Source organism: Lepus europaeus, chromosome 2, assembly GCF_033115175.1.
Source record: "Lepus europaeus isolate LE1 chromosome 2, mLepTim1.pri, whole genome shotgun sequence".
NCBI classification, from domain to species: domain Eukaryota; kingdom Metazoa; phylum Chordata; class Mammalia; order Lagomorpha; family Leporidae; genus Lepus; species Lepus europaeus.
In genome coordinates this window covers 164,931,835-164,956,596 of record NC_084828.1, presented here as the reverse complement: position 1 = coordinate 164,956,596, position 24,762 = coordinate 164,931,835, and the positions used below count along the sequence as shown (strand labels likewise).

The 24,762-nt window shown below is 37.0% G+C and overlaps 1 protein-coding gene across 1 annotated transcript in view; it reads right to left on the bottom strand.

Moving 5' to 3' along the window:
• ZCWPW2 (zinc finger CW-type and PWWP domain containing 2) overlaps positions 1-24,762 on the bottom strand; it is a 219,536-nt gene that overhangs the window by 5,804 nt on the left and 188,970 nt on the right. The window contains exons 6-7 of the mRNA XM_062179415.1: positions 9,137-9,195; positions 7,962-8,029 (exon numbers count right to left, since the gene is read on the bottom strand). Coding sequence (XP_062035399.1) covers positions 7,962-8,029; positions 9,137-9,195 — 127 coding nt within the window. The remainder of the gene's footprint in view (positions 1-7,961; positions 8,030-9,136; positions 9,196-24,762) is intronic.

Here is a 24,762-nt window from a genome sequence, read left to right as displayed (position 1 = left end):
TGTGGCCAGGGAGTGCAGTGGAGGATGGCCCAAGTGTTTGGGCTCTGCACCCCATGGGAGACCAGGATAAGCACCTGGCTCCTGCCATCGGAACAGCGCGGTGCGCCGGCCGCAGTGTGCTACCGCGGCGGCCATTAGAGGGTGAACCAACGGCAAAGGAAGACCTTTCTCTCTGTCTCTGTCTCTCTCACTGTCCACTCTGCCTGTCAAAAATTAAAAAAAAAAAAAAAAAAAAAAAAAAAAAGAATGTTATACCACTAAAGTTTTAATGATCTGTGAGTACTTTGAAATTTGTCATATGTGGGTGAAATGATCATCTTTCCATTTGATTATTGTTTATAGTCCTTGACTATATTTATATACTAAAATGGGATCTTTGGATTTTTACTCATTGAAATCTTCATTAAGAGAAACATCAAGCTCTTGACGGTAATGTAAATTAAAAATATGTAATCTCAAAAGCGAAAGAAGGAAGGAAGGAAGGGAGGAAGGAAAGGAGGGAGGGAGGAAGGAAGGGAGGGAGGAAAGGAGGGAGGGAGGGAGTTGGAGGGAGGGAGGGAAAAAGAAAGGAAGGAAGGAAAGGAGGGAGGGAGGGAGGGAGAGAGGAGGGAGGAAGAAAAGAAAAAAAGAAAGAGAGAAAGAGGGAGGGAGAAAGGGAGAAAGTTGGAGTGAGGGAGGGAAGGGAATATCATTATATTCTTAGAATCATATCTGTGAACTATATTGAATTTGTTACAAATTAAAAAAGTAAAAGTTAATTAAAAATTTTAAAAAGAAAAAACAACTGATAATTTATCCAACTTGCTAAGACAATATCCCCTACCAAAGAAATAAAAGTTCTATACTGATTAAAAATATGCATTTGAATTCTTGAGTTAAATCAAAAGCCAAACATTTTCATTTGATATAGTTTTGTTGAAACAAACATCAATGATAAGAGTCATGTGCATTCTGCTGCCCTGTACCAGAGACAGAGAACCTGAGACGGCCTTCCAAAGACAACATCATTTGGAAGGAAAGGCCATAAGTACAAGTTCCTTCAACTTCCACTCTTGTTACTGAAATCTAACACGTTACCTGCTATTATCTGCTATTAATTGGCAGGTCAGCAAAAAAAGCACACCAGGTAGAACAGTTGATAATTCATGCTACATGAAACATACTCAAATAGGACATAAGAAGCATAATTTAAAAATTTGTTAAAAGTTATTCATTAAAAGTATTAAATAAAATAATGGTAGGCTATGAAGTAGAAAATTCCCTTTCTTGGTTAACACTATAGTACCTGAAAAACAATTTTTAGTTTTAGAAAATTCTTTTCCTTTTTTTTTTAAATTTATTTGACAGGTAGAGTTATAGACAGTGAGAGAGAGAGACAGAGAGAAACGTCCTCCTTCTGTTGGTTCACCCCCCAGATGGCTGCTACAGCCAGTGCGCTGCACTGATCCGAAGCCGGGAGCCAGGTGCTTCCTCCTGGTCTCCCATGTGGGTGCACAGCCCAAGCACGTGGGCCATCCTCCACTGCCTTCCCAGGCCACAGCAGAGAGCTGGACTGAAAGAGGAGCAACCAGGACTAGAACCTGACGCCCATATGGGATGCTGGCACTGCAGGAGGAGGATTAACCAAGTGAGCCATGGTGCCGGCCCCTAGAAAAATTATTTTTCATATTAGAATTTTGCTACAAAACAATTTTTTGCCAATATTCATTGCTTCTCCCAAAGCCTTTTGTATTCAGCCAAAAAGATTTATTGTATACCTAGTAAAGGCCAGTAACTCAAGAAAATATGCATAGATCAACAAGTTTTCCTAGCCAATCTTAAGTTTCCTCTATGGAAAGCTTCTTTCAAACTATATTTGAAACTATATTTGAAAGAAGCTTTCCAGTAAGCCATTACACACATTAGAACAAGTTCCTATATTTACAAAACAAAACAAACAAAAACTTTAATAATTATATTGGTTGAATTAAAATTGATATGTCTAAGGTGGCTGTTGCTAAAGCCTAAGAATACAGAGTCCAGAATGCTACATTCCAGAATAGTGGTATTCAAAATTCGGTGGACATGAGAATTAGTTGGGGAATTTATTTAAAAATATAGACAACTCCATGCCTATTTAATTAGAATTTTCTATGTATGTTTTCATTAAAGAAATTTTTTTTTGACAGGCAGAGTTAGACAGTGAGAGAGAGAGACAGAGAGAAAGGTCTTCCTTCCGCTGGTTCACCCCTCAAATGGCCGCCACGGCCGAAACGCTGCGCCAATCCAAAGCTAGGAGCCAGGTGCTTCCCTCTGGTCTCCCATGCAGGTGCAGGGCCCAAGCACTTGGGCCATCCTCCACTGCCTTCCCGGGCCACAGCAGAGAGCTGGCCTGGAAGAGGAGCAACCGGGACAGAATCCAGCGCCCCAACCGGGACTAGAACTTGGGGTACCGGCGCCGCAGGAGGAGGATTAGCCTAGTGAGCCGCGGCGCTGGCCTCATTAAACAATTTTATAAACCCCTCTTTGACATATGTCTTACTCAGTAACCTGCTACTTAATAGAAGGCTACTTGTGGTTATCTTGATACCAGTTCTGCAGTCTCACTCACAAATGTATCTTCCCACTTTATATTCTGAGTCTATAGAAATTGACACGAAAATTTAATGCACTGTTGAAAAGATGGATTTTGAGATGTGCTGTAAAGGAAAAACAGCAAACAAGTATCTTCATATTTCTCATGTTCGGCTAAAATACCACCAACTTATGATAATGAATGTCATCACCAAATGGTGATGTAAGCTCTCTGTTTTCAGGTGATCTGGAAAAATATGTACACTGCTGTTTGATCAGAGGGTAGACAAAATAGTGGATGACTTTAAAAATCAACCAGGTTCATAACATCAGCTTTACTGATATCAAATCTTGATTCCAGAGCAATGGAAGGTTTTCTTTTCTAAACAGATATTCCTATATTGTGAACTGAAGTTCAAAAATAATTCTCCTGAAATTGCAGTTACTGTAACCTACAACTAGGTTTATAAAAATTGGTCAATGATATCCTCCAAAGATAGAGACAAATGATTGCCTTTGCTGATTGTATGACCAATCATCTTCTATCAATACTGATTATCCTATAGTTTCTCTGACTTTTTTCAATTTGTTGTTGAAAGTAAAGTGGTAGCATCACAGCTGCTCCATCACTCAGAGGATATAAAAAAGAAGAAAAAGAAACAAAAAGGAAAGTACCTCAAATACTCCCATCCACATCTCACTTTTAAATATGAATGTGGGCAATATAAATCAATGATATTTTTCCATTTCTGATAAGAGATGACTCAAAGTCTCAATAAATCAGTTACTGTTTAAAATATTTCCTATATATATTTATGGAGTTTTTTTAAAACTCTCTACTGCTCTATTAAATGTTTAAAGAAGCTATTCTTCCTTATATAGGGGTCATAGGTTGGGTCACCCCAAAGCTGGCACTGAAAAAATAAATTTTCAATGCTAATTCAAGGCTGAAATTTTGAAGGCATGCTATTAGCAGAGTGTAGAGAGGAGGAAAATGTACTTGATTTTGTTTTCAGGAACTACAAAAAAATCCTCTGCATGCTTACAGTTTAAAAGCAGAGATGAGTAAAATATATATAGGCTGAGATGTAGTAAAGAGTGCTATTCTCAGAAATAAACAAAAATAAGAGGAAAAGAGGAGGAAGGCCAACAACATCTTTTAGCCTAGAAGTTAAAGGTAACCATCACCTTCCCCCTCCTGGATCCAAGCCCTAAGGGCCTTCATGTTGCCTTTAGAGTTTACCCTTTGATCCAGACCTGTCTATTAACCATTCTCTTCCATGCTTATCCTGTCTTTGATAATCTAATCATGAATATTAATAGATTGTTAGTTGCTCTTGGATAATACAAGAATGTCAATCAAACTTTTATAGTCTATTTATTCCCCCCAGATAAGTGATAGCTACTAGCAGAAAATAGTTAAATAATAAAACAGCAAAACTCAAAAGACTAAAAGAAATCAAAATCAATTCATTAATTGAGATATGAGGGATGATTATACATTTAAAAGATCTGTGGACCAATTATCAATGCTGTGTCAACTTATAAATTTAGTTATAAGCTTCCTGGTACTCAAAACATCTAAGTAAATAGTTGCACATTTCTATTAATTTTAAAATGCTATGTGTTCTTAGAAACGTCATATAAAGCTCTCTAGCATCTCAGCTTCCCAATCAATAAAAGGGGAGATCATTCAGTATCTAGCTTATTTATCTCATAAAGATCTTGTGAGGGTTTAATGAACAAATATACATGGACTGTTTAGAACAGTGAGAACATGTGCTAATTGTTACAGGTGCCCATCACCATTATTAATAATGCTATTATCCCAAAGGAAATTAATTTGGCAAATAAAAAAGCCATCTGCACATTAATGTTTATTGCAGCTCAATTCACAATAGCGACCTGGAACCAATCCAAATGCCCATCAACAGTAAACTGGATAAAGAAATTATGGGACATGTACTCCATAGAATACTATACAGCAGTAAGAAACAACGAAACCCGGTCATTTGCAGCAAGATGGAGCAATCTGGAAAACATCATGCTGAGTGAATTAAGCCAGTCCCAAAGAGACAAATATCATTTGTTTTCTCTGATCGGTGACAACTGAGCACCAAAGGGGAAACCTGTTGAAGTGAAATGGACACTATAAGAAACAATGACCTGATCAGCTCTTGTCCTGACTCTAGATGTACAATGTAATACTTTATCCTTTTTAGTATTTGTTGTTGTTGTTGTTGTTCTAGTACTAGTGGTTGAACTCTGTAATTAACACACAATTATTCTTAGGTGTTTAAATTTTAACTGAAAAGTGATCCCTGTTAAATTTAAGAGTGGAAAAAGAGAGGGAGGAGATGTACAATTTGGGACATGCTCAATCTGACTTGCCGCAAATGGTGGAGTTAGAAATGTGCCAGGGGATTCCAATACAATCCCATCAAGGAGGCATGTACCAATGCCATCTCACTAGTCCAAGTGATCAATTTCAGCTCACAGTTGATGGCTCTGATAGGTCTAAGAGTCAAAGGGATCACACAAACAAGACAAGTGTCTGCTAATAATAACTGATAGAATCAAAAAGGGAGAGAAGGATCCAACATGGGAAGTGGGATACACAGCAGACTCATAGAATGGCAGATGTCCTAAACAACACTCCGGCCTTAGAATAAGCCCTTAAGGCATTCGGATCTGGCTGAAGAGCCCATGAGAGTATTGTAGGCATGGAAAGCCAAGATACCATGGGGAAAAAAAAAAAAAAGACCTAAATGAAAGATCTCTGTGAGTGAGATCCCAGTGGAAAGAACGGGGCCATCAAAGAAGGAGGTACCTTTCTCCGAAGGGAGGAGAGAACTTCCACTTTGACTATGACCCTATCGGAATAAGATCAAAGTCGGTGAACTCTAAAGGCTTCCATAGCCCTGGCAACTCATGACTAGAGCCTAGGGAGATTACTGACGCCATGAACAGGAGTGTCAAATTGTTAAGTCAGCAACAGGAGTCGCTGTGTACTTACAAACCATGTGGGATCTGTCCTTAATGTGTTGTCTAATGTGAAGTGATGCTATAACTAGTACTGAAACAGTATTTTTATACTTTGTGTTTCTGTGTGGGTACAAACTGATGAGGTCTTTACTAATTATATACTGAATTGATCTTCTGTATATAAAGATAATTGGAAATGAAAAAAAACAACCTGGTGTTAAATTGGAAATGGCATAGAAAATTAATTAATGTTTTAAAAAAATATTATGTAGGATCTCTGTCTTTAATGTGCTGTACACTGTTATTTAATGCTATAACTAGTACTCCAACGGTAGTTTTTTCACTTTGTGTTGCTATATGGGGCAAACTGTTGAAATCTTTACCTAATATATACTAAACTGATCTTCTGTATATAAAGAGAATTGAAAATGAATATTGATGTGAATGGAAGGGGAGAGGGAGCGGGAAAGGGGAGGGTTGCGGGCGGGATGGAAGTTAAGGGAGGGGGGAAGCCATTGTAACCCATAAGCTGTACTTTGGAAATTTATATTCATTAAATAAAAGTTTAATAAATGAAAAAAAAATAATGCTATTATCATTTCATCACCATAGATTAACTTCCTTGTTTCAACAATGAAAAAATGCATTATAGGGATAATACAAATACAATACATACTATTCTACTAGCAGCTTACTTCATAACGCAGCCATGCTTCATAATTACTCATTTTTTAGATTAAATCTTAATACAGTCATGGGCACACAGTTTAAATTAATTAATGATTCCTCAGCTTATTGTATTAATTTCCAGAAACAGGTCCTGTCTGTTGGATAAAAGGGCTTTTTCATAGATGAGGGATTTGATACTTGTGGAGATAACATTATAGTTAACTAGATCTCCTCTTGACACCTAAGAGAGAGAGAGAGAGACAGACAGACAGAGAACTGGTAGAGCACAAGGTCAAAACAGGAACAGCAAGACTGAAGCAGGAAACTAATGGGAAACTTTAGCACCTAGAACTCAAAGAGCTGGACATGTTCACAGCAAGTTCAAGGAAGGGGACAGAGATTCAAGAAGAAAATGGTTTAACTTTCCTCTATCATTTTAGTCCAGGACTGATCCTACCTTAAGCTATGCTTAAGAAAATGAGAGATTCTAGAGGTATGAAATGAGAGATACACAGAAATATGGGTTGGGACAAAAAATTTGACGAGGATTAAACTTGGAAAAAGAACTACCCTTTCAGGAAGTGAGTCAGCTCTTGCAAGAAGACGGCAGACTAGATGTTCCTCCTCTGTAGTTAAAAACAATAAAACAAAGGTCATTTTCAATATTTTAACAATTAGTTTTTGGAGTTTTTAGACCCATACAGAAAGTGAGACTCCTGCAAGGGGTCTGCCTTTCCTTGCTAGCCACTGGGATGTATGATTTTATTAACAGGAAAGAGTCACATCCAGGCCATGGAGAATTCTTGGCTTCAGGGTATTTCCTCTAGATTCCCTTGTGTGAAGTGGAGGGGAGAAGGGTCCTGGTTCTGGAGTCCTTGGCTGCAGTGCCAAGGTCTCCTGGGGAAACTCACTTCAGGAATAAGCAGAGTCACACCTTTCTACAAAAATATATGGACAGATCATGTGAGGCAAAGGGACCAAACAGACAGCAAAAGTTGGGAAAAAATCAGAGGCATGAGTGTGGAAAGAGATAGATACAACAGAATTTTTGTAGTGTTGAGGGAAAGAAGATGATTTTTAAAAACATAACTGCTGTCCTTCTCTTGTATGCTTTTCTTTCTTTTAATGCAACAATAAATGAGTTGATTATTTAGTCAATTGAAAGGCAAAGCCACAGGATCTGGGGGTGACTTCAAGGGAGAGAGAGTATAGTACTGATAACTCCTAGGGGGTTAATGGGCTTTGAACATGCCTGCCAAAGTTCCCTCTAGCAAATACGCCTTGGCCTACTTCTTAAGACTAAGGAAAATGTAGGACAAGAAGAGCCATTTGAAAAGTAAAGCTTTCTCCTTGCCTTCCACATTCAGCCTACTGCTGTGTTCCAATGCCAGTGACGATCCAGCTCAAGGCCCAGTGCTGTTGCTTTTCTTCCTCCTCCCCCTTGAGATACCAGTAAGTTTGGAATAGGTTGGTCTGGATTCCAGTGTATAATTCTGGGTATTTCCTCCCACAACTGTGGGTTCTTTGTTTTTTTAAAAGTTAAACATAAAACAAAACCAGCTCAAATCTAATTCAAAGACATAGAAATCTAAAGACAACTGAAAAGGCCCAGAATATAAATCAGTGCCAAAAATGACCCATTAATCTTTGTCTTGCATATGCACAACACATTTTTTTCTTTCAAATGACTACAACTACATTTTGTGAAATTAAATATAGGCAAAAAACTAAAAGCAGGACAGGCATTCACATACCCATGTTTTCCTCTGACAATGCTTCATCTGAACACACATTTTCAAAAGAGCATTTTAAAGTAGCTTTCCTAGGAAAGAATTTAGTAGATTTAGTTTCAGAAGATCAATCATACACACACGCACACACACATTAATGACTATTTATGTATATTCATTGGTAATTGTAGATTACAAATAATGTATTTCTTTTCTTAAGGTATTTTTTCTAGGCTGTGTACACAATAAGACTGCAAGCTGCAGTTAAAAAAAAAAAAAAACGAGAGGGATTAGTATTGGTTTGAGCTTGCATTAGATGCAAAACACTAGAACTACTAAGCACCACACACAGGCTTTTTCATGTAATCCTTCTCTAGAAAAACCTAGTATTTAATTGTTACCCTCATTATATGAAGAAACTGAGAAATATGACAGCAGAAGTAAATGGCTGAACACGACAGAACTAAGTTCTGTCAGACTGCAAAATCTGTTCTTTTTCTACCATAATATGTTGCTGATTGTGAGTCAAAAAACATTTGTTCCAATGCATTTTCTTCAACCATAGGATCTTGAAAAAGTCACTTATCTTCTCCAAGCCACAAGCTCTTCTTCTTTTAAATGGAGATAATTATGATATACTCTCTATCTATTTGGTGAGGTTATTGTGAAATACAACTGAGTTAAAGCAATAATGATCTGTTTTTAAAATTCGAATTAAACTTTAAAATTAAAATTATTCATCTTCTGGGGACAGCAAAAAGAAAAGGAGGACTATCTGCTATCTGTTAGTATCAGTCTCTTTTTTTTTTTTTTTTCCAGTAGGACTCCTTTTAACATAGCACTAATTACTATTCTTTAAAAAAAATAAACTATTTGCCTGGTTCAATTATAAACATTAAAACATGTCATCAGTGACTCATCATTCACTATGAAGGCCTATTTCTGGTTTGCATTACCTATTTTTAAACTAAAAACCTGCTTCTCTATTTCCTCATATGATAATAATCTTGTCTTGTTCAATGTATTTGTGTGTGTTCTTCTAAAACTACTAATCATTTTATTAATTCTTTTAGAAAATTTAAAAAAATGTTTCCCTAGCGAAACAGAAATCAAAGATGGATGGAAATGTCATATAATAAATACTTCTAAAGTATCTATTTTATTTTTATCTGAATACTTTTTAATTTTAAAAAACATACCTTTTCCTTTTTCTAAATTTGGGCTTTTTCTTTTCAGTATTGTTTTTGGAAACTTGTATCTGTAAAACAACAACAAAAAGATAAATTAGTTCATGTGGAACTGGGTCAGCTCAGAATACTAAGGGGTCCTACTCGGTGCAAGTAATTTAGCTAGAAGAAAAACTCAGACCCACAGTGGTAAACAATACCTGAAAGTCTAGGCAACAACCTCACAGCCACGGCAAGTCCACGGATTTGCTCTACTGCCAGGAATGGTAGACTGATCTGACGTAGAAGCCTATTTTCCAAATTATCCACACCTCCCCCTACTCATTTTCATAATCATATGATAATTTAGAAGATTTTTACACATATATGACATATAAAAAAAGAAAGAAAAATACTCAGGAGCCAGAAGTGTGTGGAAGGCAAAGAGGAGAGCTGATACAGTGAAGGTCCATAGGAAGCTCAATTTCTCTTTGACATAGAATTAAACTCTGATTCTCTGTTAAAACAATGTGTTAAAGTAATCTATTATGTTCTCTTGATGTCTGTTAAATTCTAATTGTTCAAAAACAGCTGAATTTTTATTAAGAGCTATGGGTTATTTAAATATGTGCTTATTTTCAAAGATTTGAATAATCACCTTGTAACAATGATCAAATTTGGTCTATGTTATGTCATGATTTTAAGGAATCTTATTTCAACCAGATATTTTGGATTTTGAGCCTTGTTGGCATTCTTCACAGGCATTCAAAAAATCAAAGTTCCAAACAATCTGGACTCTAAAATTTCCAGTAAATCTAGGAATTTTTTTAATTAAAATTTTCATTTATATAAATGGGATAAATTTCATGTATCTCATACATACAGTTTTAAGAATATAATGGCACTTCCCACTTCATCCTCCCTCCCTTCTCTCTACTTCCTTTCTTATTTTTCTTTTAATTTTTACAACTTTTTTCTTTGAGAACACAGGAATTTGTACAAGGATAAAGTCAAAAGGACTTAGGGCTGGGCTTCTGAAAGGTAAGAAAGGGTAAGTGACATGCTTTAAGATGACACTGGTTATACAGCTATACTGCTAATGCTCCATAAAACCAGAGACTTTAATGATTTTCTTTCCCTAAAAAGAGAATAGGCAAAACTTTACACACTAGGACACACAAAATAAAAAGTAGAATATAGTCTTACATGAAGAATTAGATGGAAACAAAGAGTAATTCTGAAAGAACAAACATACTAGTTGTATACTACCAGAGAGAAGTCTAGATTTATGGCTTTTGAGAATATCATGATTTCTAAATAAGATAATTAACATGAATGTTTATCCATGATTCCTAAAATCACTACAAAGAAGTACAACAATTAATATAAGGACTTTAATAGACTCTCTAATACCAGTAGTTCAGAGTTATTAAAATTAAGGGCATACAGATTATCATGGAGAAAAAAAGACCCTATAAAAATAAGTATATTAAAAATAAGTTGACATAATATTAAAAGAACAAACAAAACTAATCTGTGGTACTAGAAGTAAAGATAGTGGTGACCCTTAGGTGAAAAGTCTGACTACAAGAGAGCAAGAGAACATTTCTGGGATTCTGGAAATGTTTGTTTCTTGATTTGCTCCTGGCTAGAAGGTAATGTTCATTTTTTAAAGATTCATTCAACTTTATTTACATTTACAATTTTCATTTTCTATATGTTTGTATTAAAGTAATAAACCTGAATTAAAAGTTAATATGTTTGTGGTATTAAGGAGGTTAAAAAAGGAATAGAAACTGTATTGAATAAAGTCAGGTTTCTATGACATCTATGACCTATAGAAGAATTTGAAAAAGAACCAAATAGCAGTTCTAGAAAAGTAGCTGAATTTAAAATTCAGTGAATAAGCTAAAGAACTGATTAGATACATTAAAGAGAGAATAAGTATTCTCTAAGGTGGGTTTAAAGAGATCCCTAATCTACAGCAAAGAGAGATAAAGGGAATTATTTGAAGAACAGTTAAGAGTATGGAGAAAAGAATAATAAGGCCCAGCATACTTTTGAAAGGAAGTCATACAGACAGGGTAATATAAGGGTAACACAGAAAGAAAAATGAAAACATTTTAAGTAATAATGGTTGATAATTTTCCAGAATTAAATATACAAAATTATAGAAACCCAAACTGCCATGTAAGATCAATAATAATCCACACATGGTGAAACTGCATACAGCAAAATAAGAAAGTAGATCAGAAGAAAAAGTAAAATCAGAAAAGAAGGTCAGATGGAAAATAAGGAAGACTATAAAGGAATGAGTGTTAGACTGCAACACGCACTATTTCAACAATAATCTCCAGGAGAAGATCTTCAATTAAATTATATCCACTAAAACAAATCACGAAGGTAGTAATATAATTGTGTTTTTTTGAGGTTGTTTGAGGAATTCAGGTAGCTCAATACTGTTTTCTCTACTGTTTTAAATGGTTGGCTTCCATGATTATAAATCAAGTCATAAAATTTTAAAAAGGAAATTTCTTAAAGAGTGAAATTGAATGAAAAAGATCTAATTTTGTTGAAAGAGTACTAGAAGATGTACATAGAAGAAAGAAGATTAAACCTAGAAGAAGAGTTAAAAGGAAATAAAGATAGCAAATTAATTGCTAAACATTACACAAATCTAAATGAACAGTGATCTAAATATGATTAATTAGTAATGGAGGAAAGAACAAGGAAGGTTTACAAAAGTAGACAAATAGAAGAGAGCAAAGAAGTTAGATCAGGTGGAGGCATTTATTTATTTGAAGAGTAGCGCTTCTAAAAGAGAAACTCCCCCCGTGGCCACAAAAACTGGGACCAGGCAGGCCAAAGGCAGGTCTGGAATTCCATTCTAGTCTCCCACATGAGAGATACCAGGGAAGCACTGGGTAATTCTCCACTGCCTTCCAGGTGCATCAGCAGCAAGCTGAGTAAGAAGCAGAGCAACTGTGAATTAAACTGACACTTAAATACAGGATGCCAGCATAGCAGGCAGTGGTTTAACCTGCTGTACCCCAGTGCTAGCCCCTGGAAGGAATTTAAAAAGCTTGAATTTCCCAGGAGGAGAGAGATGGTGATTAAATGTAAATCATGTTCATATTTAAGGATAATCACTGGAAGAAGAGAAGTATAATTTGTAATTTCCAGACTAAGTTGGAAGTAGAAAAGGGAATTTTAAAAAAACAAACAAGGGGGTCAGATTTGCAGTGCGGCAGATTAAGCTGTCAACTGCAGCACCAGCATCCCATATGACCACCAGTTCTAGTCCCACCTACTCCACTTCTGATCTACCTTCCTGCTAACGCACCTGGGAAGGCAACAGAAGATGGCCCAAATCCTTGGGCCCCTGCACCCATGTGGGAAACCTGGAGAACTTTCTAGCTCTTGGCTTCAGTCTGGCCCAGCCCCAGCCATTGTGGCCATATGGGGAGCGAACCAGTGGATAGAAGAGCTCTCTGTCTCCTGCCCCCACGCTGTAAATCTACCTTTCAAATAAACAAATAAAATATCTCAAGAAAACAAACAAGCCATCTGATAATAACAAGAAATGGGGAAAACAAAAGATAAGACATTGTAAATAAAAATACAAATGAGATGATACAATTATTCCAAATACATACATATCATCAAGGAACACAAATACATCAAACACACTTTTTAGAACAGAATTTTAAAATAAATCCAGTATCTGCAGAGACAGCAAAGCACAGTAATACAGATATCAAAAGCCAGCTACCTTTAAAAAAAAAAAAGGCAGAAACTAACAAGTGGATTATTAAGTTTAAATGAATGTATAAAGATCCAAGATGGTCAAAACAATTTTGAAAAAGAACCAAGCATTGCACTTCCTGATCAAAATCTGTGACAAAACTATAATACTCAAAACAATGTGGTACTGGGATAAGAATAGCAGATTGGTTTTGTGGAATAGAATTGTGAGTCCAGAAAAACTCTTGAATTTATGATTTTCAGCAAGAGTACTATGACAATTCAACAGAAATAATGGATTTTTTAACATATAGTACTGAAACACCTGTATATTCACATTCAAAATAATGATGTTCAACCCTTACTGTGTGTCATATAGAAAAGTAAACTAAAAATGGATCAAAAATTTAAATGTAAGAGATAAAACTACAAAAATTTTAGAAGAAAACCCTAGAGTAAATCTTTGACTCTGGAGTAGTAAACAGTTTATTGGATATAACATCAGAAACATAAACAAAAGTAAGAATAAATTGGGGGGATGGCATAAAATTTAAAAACATCTGTGCTTTTAAAGGACACCATTAAGAAAGTAAAGACAACCCATAAGAGAAATTATTTTCAGATCATGTACCTGCTAAGACAATTGTATCTAAAATATATAAAGAACTCACAACTTGTTTTAACAATAGAGCACTAAACCAATTAAGATAAGGAAAAAAAATTCAATAGACAGTTTTCCAAAGAAGAGACAACGATCTCATGAGAAGATGCTTAATATCATTAATCATAAGAGAAATAAAAATCGGCCGGCGCCGCAGCTCAACAGGCTAATCCTCCGCCTAGCGGTGCCGGCACACCGGGTTCTAGTCCCGGTCGGGGCACCGATCCTGTCCCGGTTGCCCCGCTTCCAGGCCAGCTCTCTGCTGTGGCCAGGGAGTGCAGTGGAGGATGGCCCAGGTCCTTGGGCCCTGCACCCCATGGGAGACCAGGAGAAGCACCTGGCTCCTGCCATCGGAATTGCGCGGTGCGCCGGCCGCAGCGCGCCTACCGCGGTGGCCATTGGAGGGTGAACCAACGGCAAAAGGAAGACCTTTCTCTCTGTCTCTCTCTCTCACTGTCCACTCTGCCTGTAAAAAAAAAAAAAAAAAAGAAATAAAAATCAATACTTCAATGAAATATCACTTGACAAGTACTAAAATAGCTAAAATAAAAAAGACAGACAATAACAAGTGTTAACAAGGATGTGACAAAACTGAATTCCTCATTCATTGCTGATAGAAACATGAAATGGTGCAGCCACTTTGGAATATAGTTGGTAGTTTCTCAAAATCTCAAATGTAGGTTTACCTTATCGTGTAGCAATTCCATTCTCAGGTATATACTTAAGAGAAATCAAAGTTTATGTCCACATAAGAATTTTCACATGAATATTCTTAAGATTTTATTTTTTATTTATTTGAAGGGCAGAGTTACGGGGTGGGGAAGAGAGAGAGAGAGAGAGAGAGAATCTTCCATCTGCTAGTTCACTCTCTAAATGGCTTCAGTGGCTGGAATTGGGCAAGGCTGAAGCCAGGAGCCTGGAGCCTCTTCCAGGGCATCTATGTGGGTGCAGGGGCCCAAGCACTTGGGCCATCTTCCATTGCTTTCCCAGATGTACTAGCAGGGAGCTAGATTGGAAGTAGAGCAGCCGAGTCGTGAACCTATACCCATATGGGATACCGGCTTTGCAGGTGGAGCCTTAACCCACTATGCCACAATGCCAGCCCCCACATGAATATTCTTAACAGCATTATTCATAATAACCAAAGAGTAGAAATAATACAAATGTGTATAATTATATGTGGTACATAGATATACACGGTCAGTTATTACTTGGCCATTAAAAATAATAAAGTTACTGACACATGTTACAGCAAGGATAAATGTTGAAACTATATTTCTAAATGAAACACCAGATAGCAATAGCCACCTATGAGCTTGTATTATATTAATCTACTTATATGAAATGTCCAGAAAAGTCAAATTCATAGAAACAAACATAGATTAGTTGTTGCTAGATGTCAGGGAGAAGTGTTAAGTGGGTAGTGACTGCTAAGAGTCATAGGGTTTCCTTTCAGTACGATGATGGGCTGTTCTGGAAATTAGATAGCAGTGATTATTGCATGATAATTAATATACTAAAAACCACTTAACTGTATACTTTAAGAGTGAATTGTATGGCAAATAAATTATATCATTAAATTAAGATTAAAAAACATAATGATATAGAAAAGTTGGAAGTAAGCTGCTAATTAACATTTATCTATAATGATTAACAAATGAAACTAAATGTAGCAATATTAATGTTAGAAACAAAAAAAAGATGCTAAGTCAAAGATATGAGATAAAAAGGATGATTAATCAATGATAAGAGAAATAATTCACTCAGAAAGTATAATAGTCTTGAAGCTGTATGTCTCTAAAATTTTGGCTTTAAAATATACAAAGCAAAAACAGAATTGAATGTAAAAACTGATAAGCCTACAATTTTTTAACTTTTCTTAAAATTTCTTACATAATTTACCCCTTAAACATAATAAAATAGACATAAAGCTTAACAAATAGCAGAGTTCAAGAGTACAAATATCTTCAGTCTAATTAACACAGACTCAACCTGGAACTGAATAATTAACAAATACATACTGTTTTCAATCATAAAACATTTATGGATTTGACCAACTGCCTTAACACAGCAAAAGTCTCCAAAATATTAAAATAGCCTCTAGTTCACAAATCAGATTTACTGACTAAAATGCAGTAGCATATGAAATCAATATCTAAAAGGTAACTGACTAAAATTTATAATAAATTCACATAGGATCACACTCTTCCATGAAACTTTCTCTCCTTTTAAGCTTAATTTATTTGAAAGGCGGAGTGACAAGGAGAGATATTCCATTTGTTGGTTCACTCCCTAAATGGCTACGACAGCCAGGTTTGGGCCAGGCTGAAGCCACTAGCCAGGAGGCTTGCATTGCAAGTAGCAGCTTAACGGAATGAGCTCCACTCTCTACCTTTCCCCCTTAATCTTTATGCGTTAAGAATTATGGTCTATGTCATTTGGACCAGAATTTTTGTCTTACATTTTAATTATTAGTATAAGACACTTATCTTCTCACTGGATAATACTTTGTCTCTATGCCATGCCTTTTATGCTGTAGGCATCAAGTTTTTTATGGAATCATTTATTGAGCAAATGTTGGGAGAAAGAATAAACACAAATATTACAAGAGGAAAAGTGTCAACACTATTTCTATTTTGTAATATTGTTTCTTTTATATTTTTATGTGATATTTTCATTTTATTTGAAAGGCAGAGAGGTAAGAGACAGACATAGAGATAGAAAGGGAGGGAAAGATCTTCCATCAGCTGATTTATTTCCCCAAATGTCCATACAATCTGGTGCTGGGCCAGCAGTTGGAATGCCAACTGTGTTTTGCACATGGGTAGCAGGGACCCAAATACTAGAGCAGTCATCTGCTGCCTCCTGGAGTGCACATGAGCAGGAAGTTGCATCTGAAGTGTCTAAGAATGCCAAACACACCCTTCACATTACTGTTTTTGATTCAGACATTTGATGACTTTCTTAAATTTATCTTGCACTTCTAAACCAGAACTTCAATGCAATTCTCTCTTCAAAATGTTTGTTAGCTCCTTCTGTTTCTCATCTTTTCACTTTAACCTGCCAATGTGAGTAGCATGTTGGCCCATTTTGTCTAATTCTTTCACTGTTACACTGATTCTGATCTTGATCAACCGCAAAAGTAAGATTGATGTTTTAAGAAAATTAAGTAAATTTTTAAGGAGCTAGCAATGCCATCCACGTTATACATTTAAAAGCATTATAATGAGATGAAGGTTGAATTTAATTGCTCTTAAAGCATTATTAAACAGTCTAAATATCTGAATAATTATTCAAGGCAAGCTTGTTTGAAACAGTCAGGGAATTTTATTGTGATGCTAAAGACTAAGTGACTTCTTTTTATGATCTTTATTTTCAATGTAATATTCAAGTATTTTCCCAGGACTGATATATATTAAAGAAGCAAACAGATATACTGTCTAAATCATTTATCGAAATCTCAAAGACATGTAGAGCTAATATTTCTACCTTCCATCTTGTTATTAGGTATCAGTTTAAGTTATCTAAATATCTGAGTATGAGTGAAAGGGTTACCATGAAAGGAAATAAGATTAATATAAAATAGTGAAAACTAGTTTACCGGTATTAATAGAATGAAATAACATTAAAGAGCTACCATAAGTTAGGGAGATTTGTATTGGAGACAAATTCCTTTTCTATTTTGTTACATATTCCACAACAACCAAGATGAACTAGTCAATATTTGCTAAAATGTTCTGTGCCTTCCTGCTTTAAGCCTTTGATAAAATGAAATGTGATAGAGAACAGCGCAGAATTTGGCATGATAGGACCCGAGTTGAATTTAACTGACGCTTACTGTCTATATCACTTTTGGTAAGTCACTTAATGACTCCAACATTCAGCAAGTCTGGTAGAAAGTAAACACTTCATAAATATTTGCTGTCTAAATGACCATTCTGCATTTCAGAGTCTTCTCTTGCTAAATAATGCTTAAAAACAACTCAAAGTATTTGGGGGAAGATTAAATAACATTCCAGAAAGTGTTCAACTATGCTTTCCAATTAGTTGCTGAATCATTGTTTAACTCTGGGCCAGAGGAATTTTGCATTTTGATGTGGTTGGACTTTGGGTGCTGTACTAGTTTCCTAAGGCTGTTGTAACAAATTACCATAAATTTGGTAAACAAACAGAAATTTATTATCTTAGGGTTTTATGAGAGAGAAGTTGGTCTCTTAAGAGGACAGTACAGTATTCATTAAATTTAGGGCTCTCCCAATCCAGGATGACCTCATCTCAATATCCTGACCTTAATTATATCTTATTAGTATTATTATTTATTTGACAGATAGAGTTAGACAGTGAGAGAGACAGAGAGAAGGTCTTCCTTCCGTTGGTTCACCCCCCAAATAGCTGCCACTGCCTGAGCTACGCTGATCCGAAGCCAGTAGCCTGGTGCTTCCTCCTGGTCTCCCATGCTGGTGCAGGGGCCCAAGTACCCAGGCCATCCTCCACTACCTTCCCTGGCCACGGGAGAGAGCTGGACTGGAAGAGGAGCAATAGGAACTAGAACCCGGCGCCCATATGTGATGCCGGTGCTGCAGGCAGAGGATTAACCAAGTGAGCCATGGCGCCGACACCCTTAATTGTATCTTCAAAGACCTTTATTTCAGATAAGGTCTGATTCTGAGGTTCCCGACAGGCATATTTTTCAGAGGTTGTATTCAGCCCATTATAAATACACTGTAATCTTGACGCCATTCCTGTCACTGCTGTTGCACAGCTGGTTCTCCTCTGCTGTCTAGCCTAGTATTAAGAGTAAGGGGCCAGTGCCATGGCTCAATAGGCTAATCCTCCGCCTACGGCACCAGCACACTGGGTTCTAGTCCTAGTCAGGGCGCCGGATTCTGTCCCAGTTGCCCCTCTTCCAGGCCAGCTCTCTGCTGTGGCCAGGGAGTGCAGTGGAGGATGGCCCAAGTGCTTGGGCCCTGCACCCCATAGGAGACCAGGATAAGCATCTGGCTCCTGCCTTCAGATCAGGAAGACCTTTCTCTCTCTCTCACTGTCCACTCTGCCTGTCAAAAAAAAAGAGTAAGGGACACAGTGTGTCAGAATCAAAAACACCTGAGAGTTCCTTAAGACTGCAAATTCTCATTCCCACCTAGGGCACATCAAATCAGAAACTGTGGGGGTATGGTTCAAGAATCTGTGTTTAAATATACTCTTTAGGTGACTCTCAAGCAAACTAAAATTTACAATACATTGGTCTAGTACTTCCCACATAAAGATAGTACTATATAAGTCTCATTGCTTTCAAAGAAACCAAAGTAAATATTAATTATTTTTCTTGTTCGATGTAAAAACCAAAGAGTTAAATACAATATAGGGGGAAAGCCACTTACTGAAAAAGAAAAAAATACAGATATTTAATGATCATTAGTGTTTATGACTGGAATGGCAAATGATAGAATTGCCTTTAATTGCAAAGGACAGGAAATCCATAAGAATTGTGTTGACCTCACACTTATGTAATCTGCATAACTGACTTGGAATATTCCTTTTCCTTAAGTCACTATTCCTCTAACTGAAAAATCCACTGGATGATATATCTTAACAAATAGAATGTTGAAGGAAGGCTTTTTAGACTCAACATATGAGGGTACTTCAAAAAGTTCATGAAAAATGGATTTAAAATATGCTTATTTTGCTGCCACAATTTTTTTGAAATTCACAAAAAGTTTTCTAAATATGTATTTTTTACAAACTTTGTGAAGAGCCCTCTAATGCAAGGATTTCAAAATGTTACTGTAACATAATAAAATTATCTTTTTCTTTTTTTACATATTAATTTAAAAAATTTTAAACAATCATATTTTTTCACTGTATAATTTTTAAGGAGGAAGGGGAAGACTTTTTTAAGGAATCATATAAAGGAAACGAGCTTAATGTATTTCAAATACACAGTTTTAAGAGCATAATGATACATGCCACCCTATTCTCCTTCCCTCCCTAGCTCTCACCCTTTCTCCTGCTTTTCTTATTTTTAATTTTTACAATGATAAATTTTCAATTTACTTTACAATCATAAGCTAACTCTCCTCTAAATAAAGAATATAACAAGCAGTAAGTAGAAAAACCAATGTTCCTTTAGAGTATAGACAAGGGGTATAAATAATAAAATCTCAAAACATTAAATTTGTTCATATGCATTACAATTTTTTTTTGGTATTCTGTATATTAGTGAGCACAAACCAGGGACAACATTTTTTTTTTTTTGACAGGCAGAGTGGACAGTGAGAGAGAGAGACAGAGAGAAAGGTCTTCCTTTTTTTGCAGTTGGTTCACCCTCCAATGGCCACTGCGGCTGGCACATCTTGCTGATCAAAAGCCAGGAGCCAGGTGCTTCTCCTGGTCTCCCATGCGGGTGCAGGGCCCAAGGACTTGGGCCATCCTCCACTGCCTTCCCGGGCCATAGCAGAGAGCTGGCCTGGAAGAGGGGCAACCGGGATAGAATCCGGTGCCCCAACCGGGACTAGAACCCGCTGTGCTGGCGCCACAAGGAAGAGGATTAGCCTGTTAAGCCACGGCACCGGCCAGGGAAAACATTTGATATTTGTCTTTTGGGGAATGCCTTATTTCACTAAGCATAATGGCCTCCAGTTGCATCTATTTTGTTGCAAAAGACAGGATTTCATTCTTTTTTATGCTGAGTAGTAGTCCATCATGTACATACACCACAATTTCTATACCCAGTCATCATTTAATGGACATCTGGTTGATTTCATATCTTAGCTATTGTGAGTTTAGCTACTATAAAAATGGGGATACAGATAATTCATATGCGGATTTCATTTCCTTTGGGTAAATAAATTAAGAGTGGAATGACTAGGCCATATGTTAGAACTATTTACAGATTTCTGAGGATTTCTGATAACTGGAACCCAAGTTGAAGAGATTCTTAACAAATGGGCAACCATATTTTGTGGAATCCTCTTTATTGTTTGCTGGCTCAGTTAAAATGTGTATAGAATGGAAAATAGTAATACTTTTAGCTTAAAATTTTTGACTTTCTGGAAATCTGTAGCACAAGACTTTAAATATTATCAAACTCAAATTCCAAGTGAATTAATATAGAGTGAATTTTAAAGGAGACATTATGTACACAGAAACAAATATTAACACAAAACCGTTCTTATTATAAATAGTGACATTCAAAAAGGATGCTTCCTGTTTCTTTACAAGGATGTAAAAAGTTCTTAAAGGAGAAAAGAACTGCTGACAGATAAGCATTAATATCTGTTTACCAAGCACCAGTTCTGCATAGCTAAACACTGAATTTTTTTTTTTTTTTGACAGGCAGAGTGGACAGTGAGAGAGAGAGAGAGAGAGAGAGAGAGAAAGGTTTTTCCTTTGCCGTTGGTTCACCCTCCAATGGCCGCCACGGCCGGCGCGCTGCAGCTGGTGCACCACGCTGATCCGAAGGCAGGAGCCAGGTGCTTATCCTGGTCTCCCATGCGGGTGCAGGGCCCAAGGACTTGGGCCATTCTCCACTGCACTCCCTGGCCACAGCAGAGAGCTGGCCTGGAAGAGGGGCAACCGGGACAGAATCTAGCGCCCCGACCGGGACTAGAACCTGGTGTGCCTGTGCCGCTAGGCAGAGGATTAGCCTGTTGAGCCACGGCGCCGGCCTTGAATTTTTTCAAACCCTTTCACTGTGACTGCTTTAGGAGGTGGCACCAAAAACCCTCTCCACTTTCACCTTCCACAGCCTGGTTAACAGTCCACTCAGCAGTTCTGTAGATGGAAAGAAGGCCCTGTAAACCCAGCTGCCAGTCAACACCTCTCCTGACATGCTCCATGAGAGTGGGAAGGGCAGTACCCTTACACTAGGACACTTTTTCTTTCTTTTTTTTTAATCTCCAGGGGAGTAGAACAAAGGATGCTTCAGCTTGGCTATGCTCACCATTGATAGAAGTTTCCCTGGCATTCCCCAACCCCTCCTATCCCAAATGGTCATCTGAATAGAAGGCCAAGTATGAAGCTTGGCTGAAGTCAGATCCAAAGAGCAAAATCCAATCAAAAATAGGGTTAAGCAAATATATCCCCAAATACTTTGTGCTTTTAATATAAGGAGCAAATACAATCATCACATCAGAAAATAGGTACTCCGAAGCAAAGAATCTTTGCTTGCCCTCACAAGTGATGGGTAAAAGGCTTCAGTCAAAGATTAATCTATGTTGTCTATTTTTAATATTTTACTACTAATCATCCTGTAGAATTCCCAAAGACTGTAATTCAAGATAAAAGAAGTAAATCTTGCCATCTAATCAGGAAGGCTTAGTTATTAAGTTATTAAGAGTATGCTGTTAAAAATCACTCCTCTGGAAGGCCGTTTTAATACTTCCTTATAGTGAAGCAAATTCCATCTGTCGATTTTGAGATAAGGCAATTGAAATTAGTATGAAAAGAATTTGGGAGAGAGTGCAGGTGTTTAGCTAGACGCTTAGATGGCATATCACATATCAGAGCACTTCACTTGTGTTCAGTTTCCGGTTCTGGCTCTCAAATGGCTTCAGTTCCTGCTAAGAGAGACCCTGCAGGGCAGGCAATGGTGATGGCTCAAGTAACTGGGCCCCTGCTGCCAACAGAGGAGCTGTGCACTGAGTTCCTGGCTCCTGGCTTCAGCACTGTTTCAGCCAGCGAATGGGGGCTCTTTCTTTCTCTTAGACAACTAATTCTTTAAAAGGAACTTTCTATGTTAAGGTTTCCACTGTATTTTGAAGTAATAAAATGGCAATTTTATATTAATATAAATTTTTAATATAGAAATATATTTCAAAAAGGAAAATGTATACCAGAAAGAGTTCGCTTTCATTTAAAAAAATTGCATTAAGAAACTTCCTGAGATTGTTAAGGCACCTAGGTAGATATTAGTGTATGTGAGTAAAGGGAATGAAGAAAATGAGACGTTCTAAAGAAAATAAATTTATGTGCAATGAACAAGGAAACAAGTCCTGCATGCAGGGTCTAGCCTCTTGTCTGTCTCCCCTAGTCCAAGGTATCCTTGCCAGTCCTTTATCAAACGGAAATCACTAAAGTGAGGCAGTGAAACAGCTGCTCCACCAGTCATAATCACTGGACTGAAGGAGTCACTTGCTTCTCCCATAGATAAGAACCTTGATGGCCAGTACTGTCTGGAGGGGTTTGTTTAGGAGAATTCCACTTCCAAAAATCCGCTTCCCAGACTTTCCCAGAAGAGGGAGGACAGGAGAAGAATCAGGAACAGGAGACCCACTCAAATCCACAAAAACCCCAGTCTGAACGCACACAGGGCTCTGAGTCCTTTACTGAGATGCCTGCCTGGTCTATCGGGTGTAGGAATTTCTGTGTCGTCGCCTTTTACAATAAATTATGCTGAAATTGCCTTCTTATCTGCTCATTCACTGGCCATATAATTTGACAGAACAAGTTCCCAAGGTTCAAATCAGTGGTAACAGGATGAAGAAAACCTTTGACTATGAATCGCAGTTCTATGAGTACTAAATTTCAAAAGTACATAAAAAATGGAAGTAAAAGATAAGGTTTTTTGCTACAAAAAAACCTTGAAATTCATGCATAGTTTTTTTATAATATGCATTTCCCTGAACTTTTTAGAGACCCCATATATATATATATATATATGAAAAAGTCATCAAACAGTACACACTTAATTCATTTCAATGTGTTTAAATTTTACCGTAATATAAAATTAAGTACATATGAAGATCATTCAAATGTATTAAATAAAATTTATAGAAAACCATTTTTGTAGACTGAGTTCCTGCAATAGGTCTCATTAAAGCAAACCAAACGAGCATGGAGTCAGTCAGTTTAGATGTCATGTAATCAAACTGGACTTAGAAATAAGTCAAGCTTTCCAAATCCAGGCAATTCACAGCAACAATCATAAAGGGCCCAGTCAACCTGAGCCAGGATACTAAGGAAGCCCTCTTTGTTTTAACCCAGAGGAGGAAGTAACCTGACACTGACCAATCTGTTTTTAGCACTGTGCTGTTTCCTTGTTCCTGCAGAGGCTGCCTTAAAGCAGATCATTCTGCCAGGCACAGCACAGCACACTTGTATTGCATAGGTGGGATATTACCGGATTCAAGCTTTGATAATAAAAGTCCTTTAGACCTTAAAACTCAATCTGCTGAAGTTTTGTTCTTTGACAACTGAAGAGAAACTACCTAACAGTATACAAAATGGCAAAATGGTGATGGAATACTCAAATGAGTCAAATTTGGGAAATACTAGCTAACCTATGGAACAGTGAATGATACCTAAAAGTAGAATCCAAATGGAAACTCTAAGAGTTTTGAAGCCTGACTGGCTCTTCCACAGGGATTCCTCTGATTGCTATTCATTTCTGAGACTTCTTTTCTGCCTAGGGCTAGATGCCAGCAATGGGGATCTATTATAATATTTATCTTTGGGGAAAGATGCATATAAAGCTAAGTAAATTGAACGAGTTGTAGTACATGAATTCCATATTAATAGCAAGCTTAGCAGTTAACATGAACATCTAGACACCTGGTTATAAAATGTAAGCAAGTTACCCTGCTAACCAAGCTAATGAAAATTTTCTGCTTGTTACAAAAGGTTTTTGTATGGAGACAGTGCTGTGGCGTAGCTGGTAGAGCCACTACCTGTAGTGCCAGCATCCCATAAAGGCACAGATTCGAGTCCTGGCTGCTCCACTTCTGATCCAGCTCTCTGCTATGGCTTGGGAAAGCAGTGGAAGATGGCTCAAGCCTTTGGGCCCATGCACCCACATGGGAGACAAAGAAGAATCTTGTTGCTCCTGGCTTCGAATCTGCTCAGCTCCAGCCATTGTGACCATCCGAGGAGTGAACCAGCGGATGGAACACCTCTCTCTCTCCCTCTCTGCCTCTGCCTCTCTGTAATTCTGCCTATCAAATAAATAAATCTTAAAAAAAGTTTTTGTAATAGTTTTGAGGAAAATCTTTTTGCATCAGAAAATATAATAACCTAATGTCCTTATGCATAAAGGTATAAATCAGGGGAGTGTTCATGAAATTTGCCTTTCAAATGGTATAAGTTATGTTCTTGTCATTAGTAGTGTTACATGTTTCTACATGTAAACCACACCAAAAAAACATAGGAAACAAAATGTAAAAGAGAACATTTTTCAATTAGTAACAATACTTGATAATATAGTTGTTAAAATATGTAAAGTAAACCATTGAAAAAAGCAAATAAAGTAATAAAGATG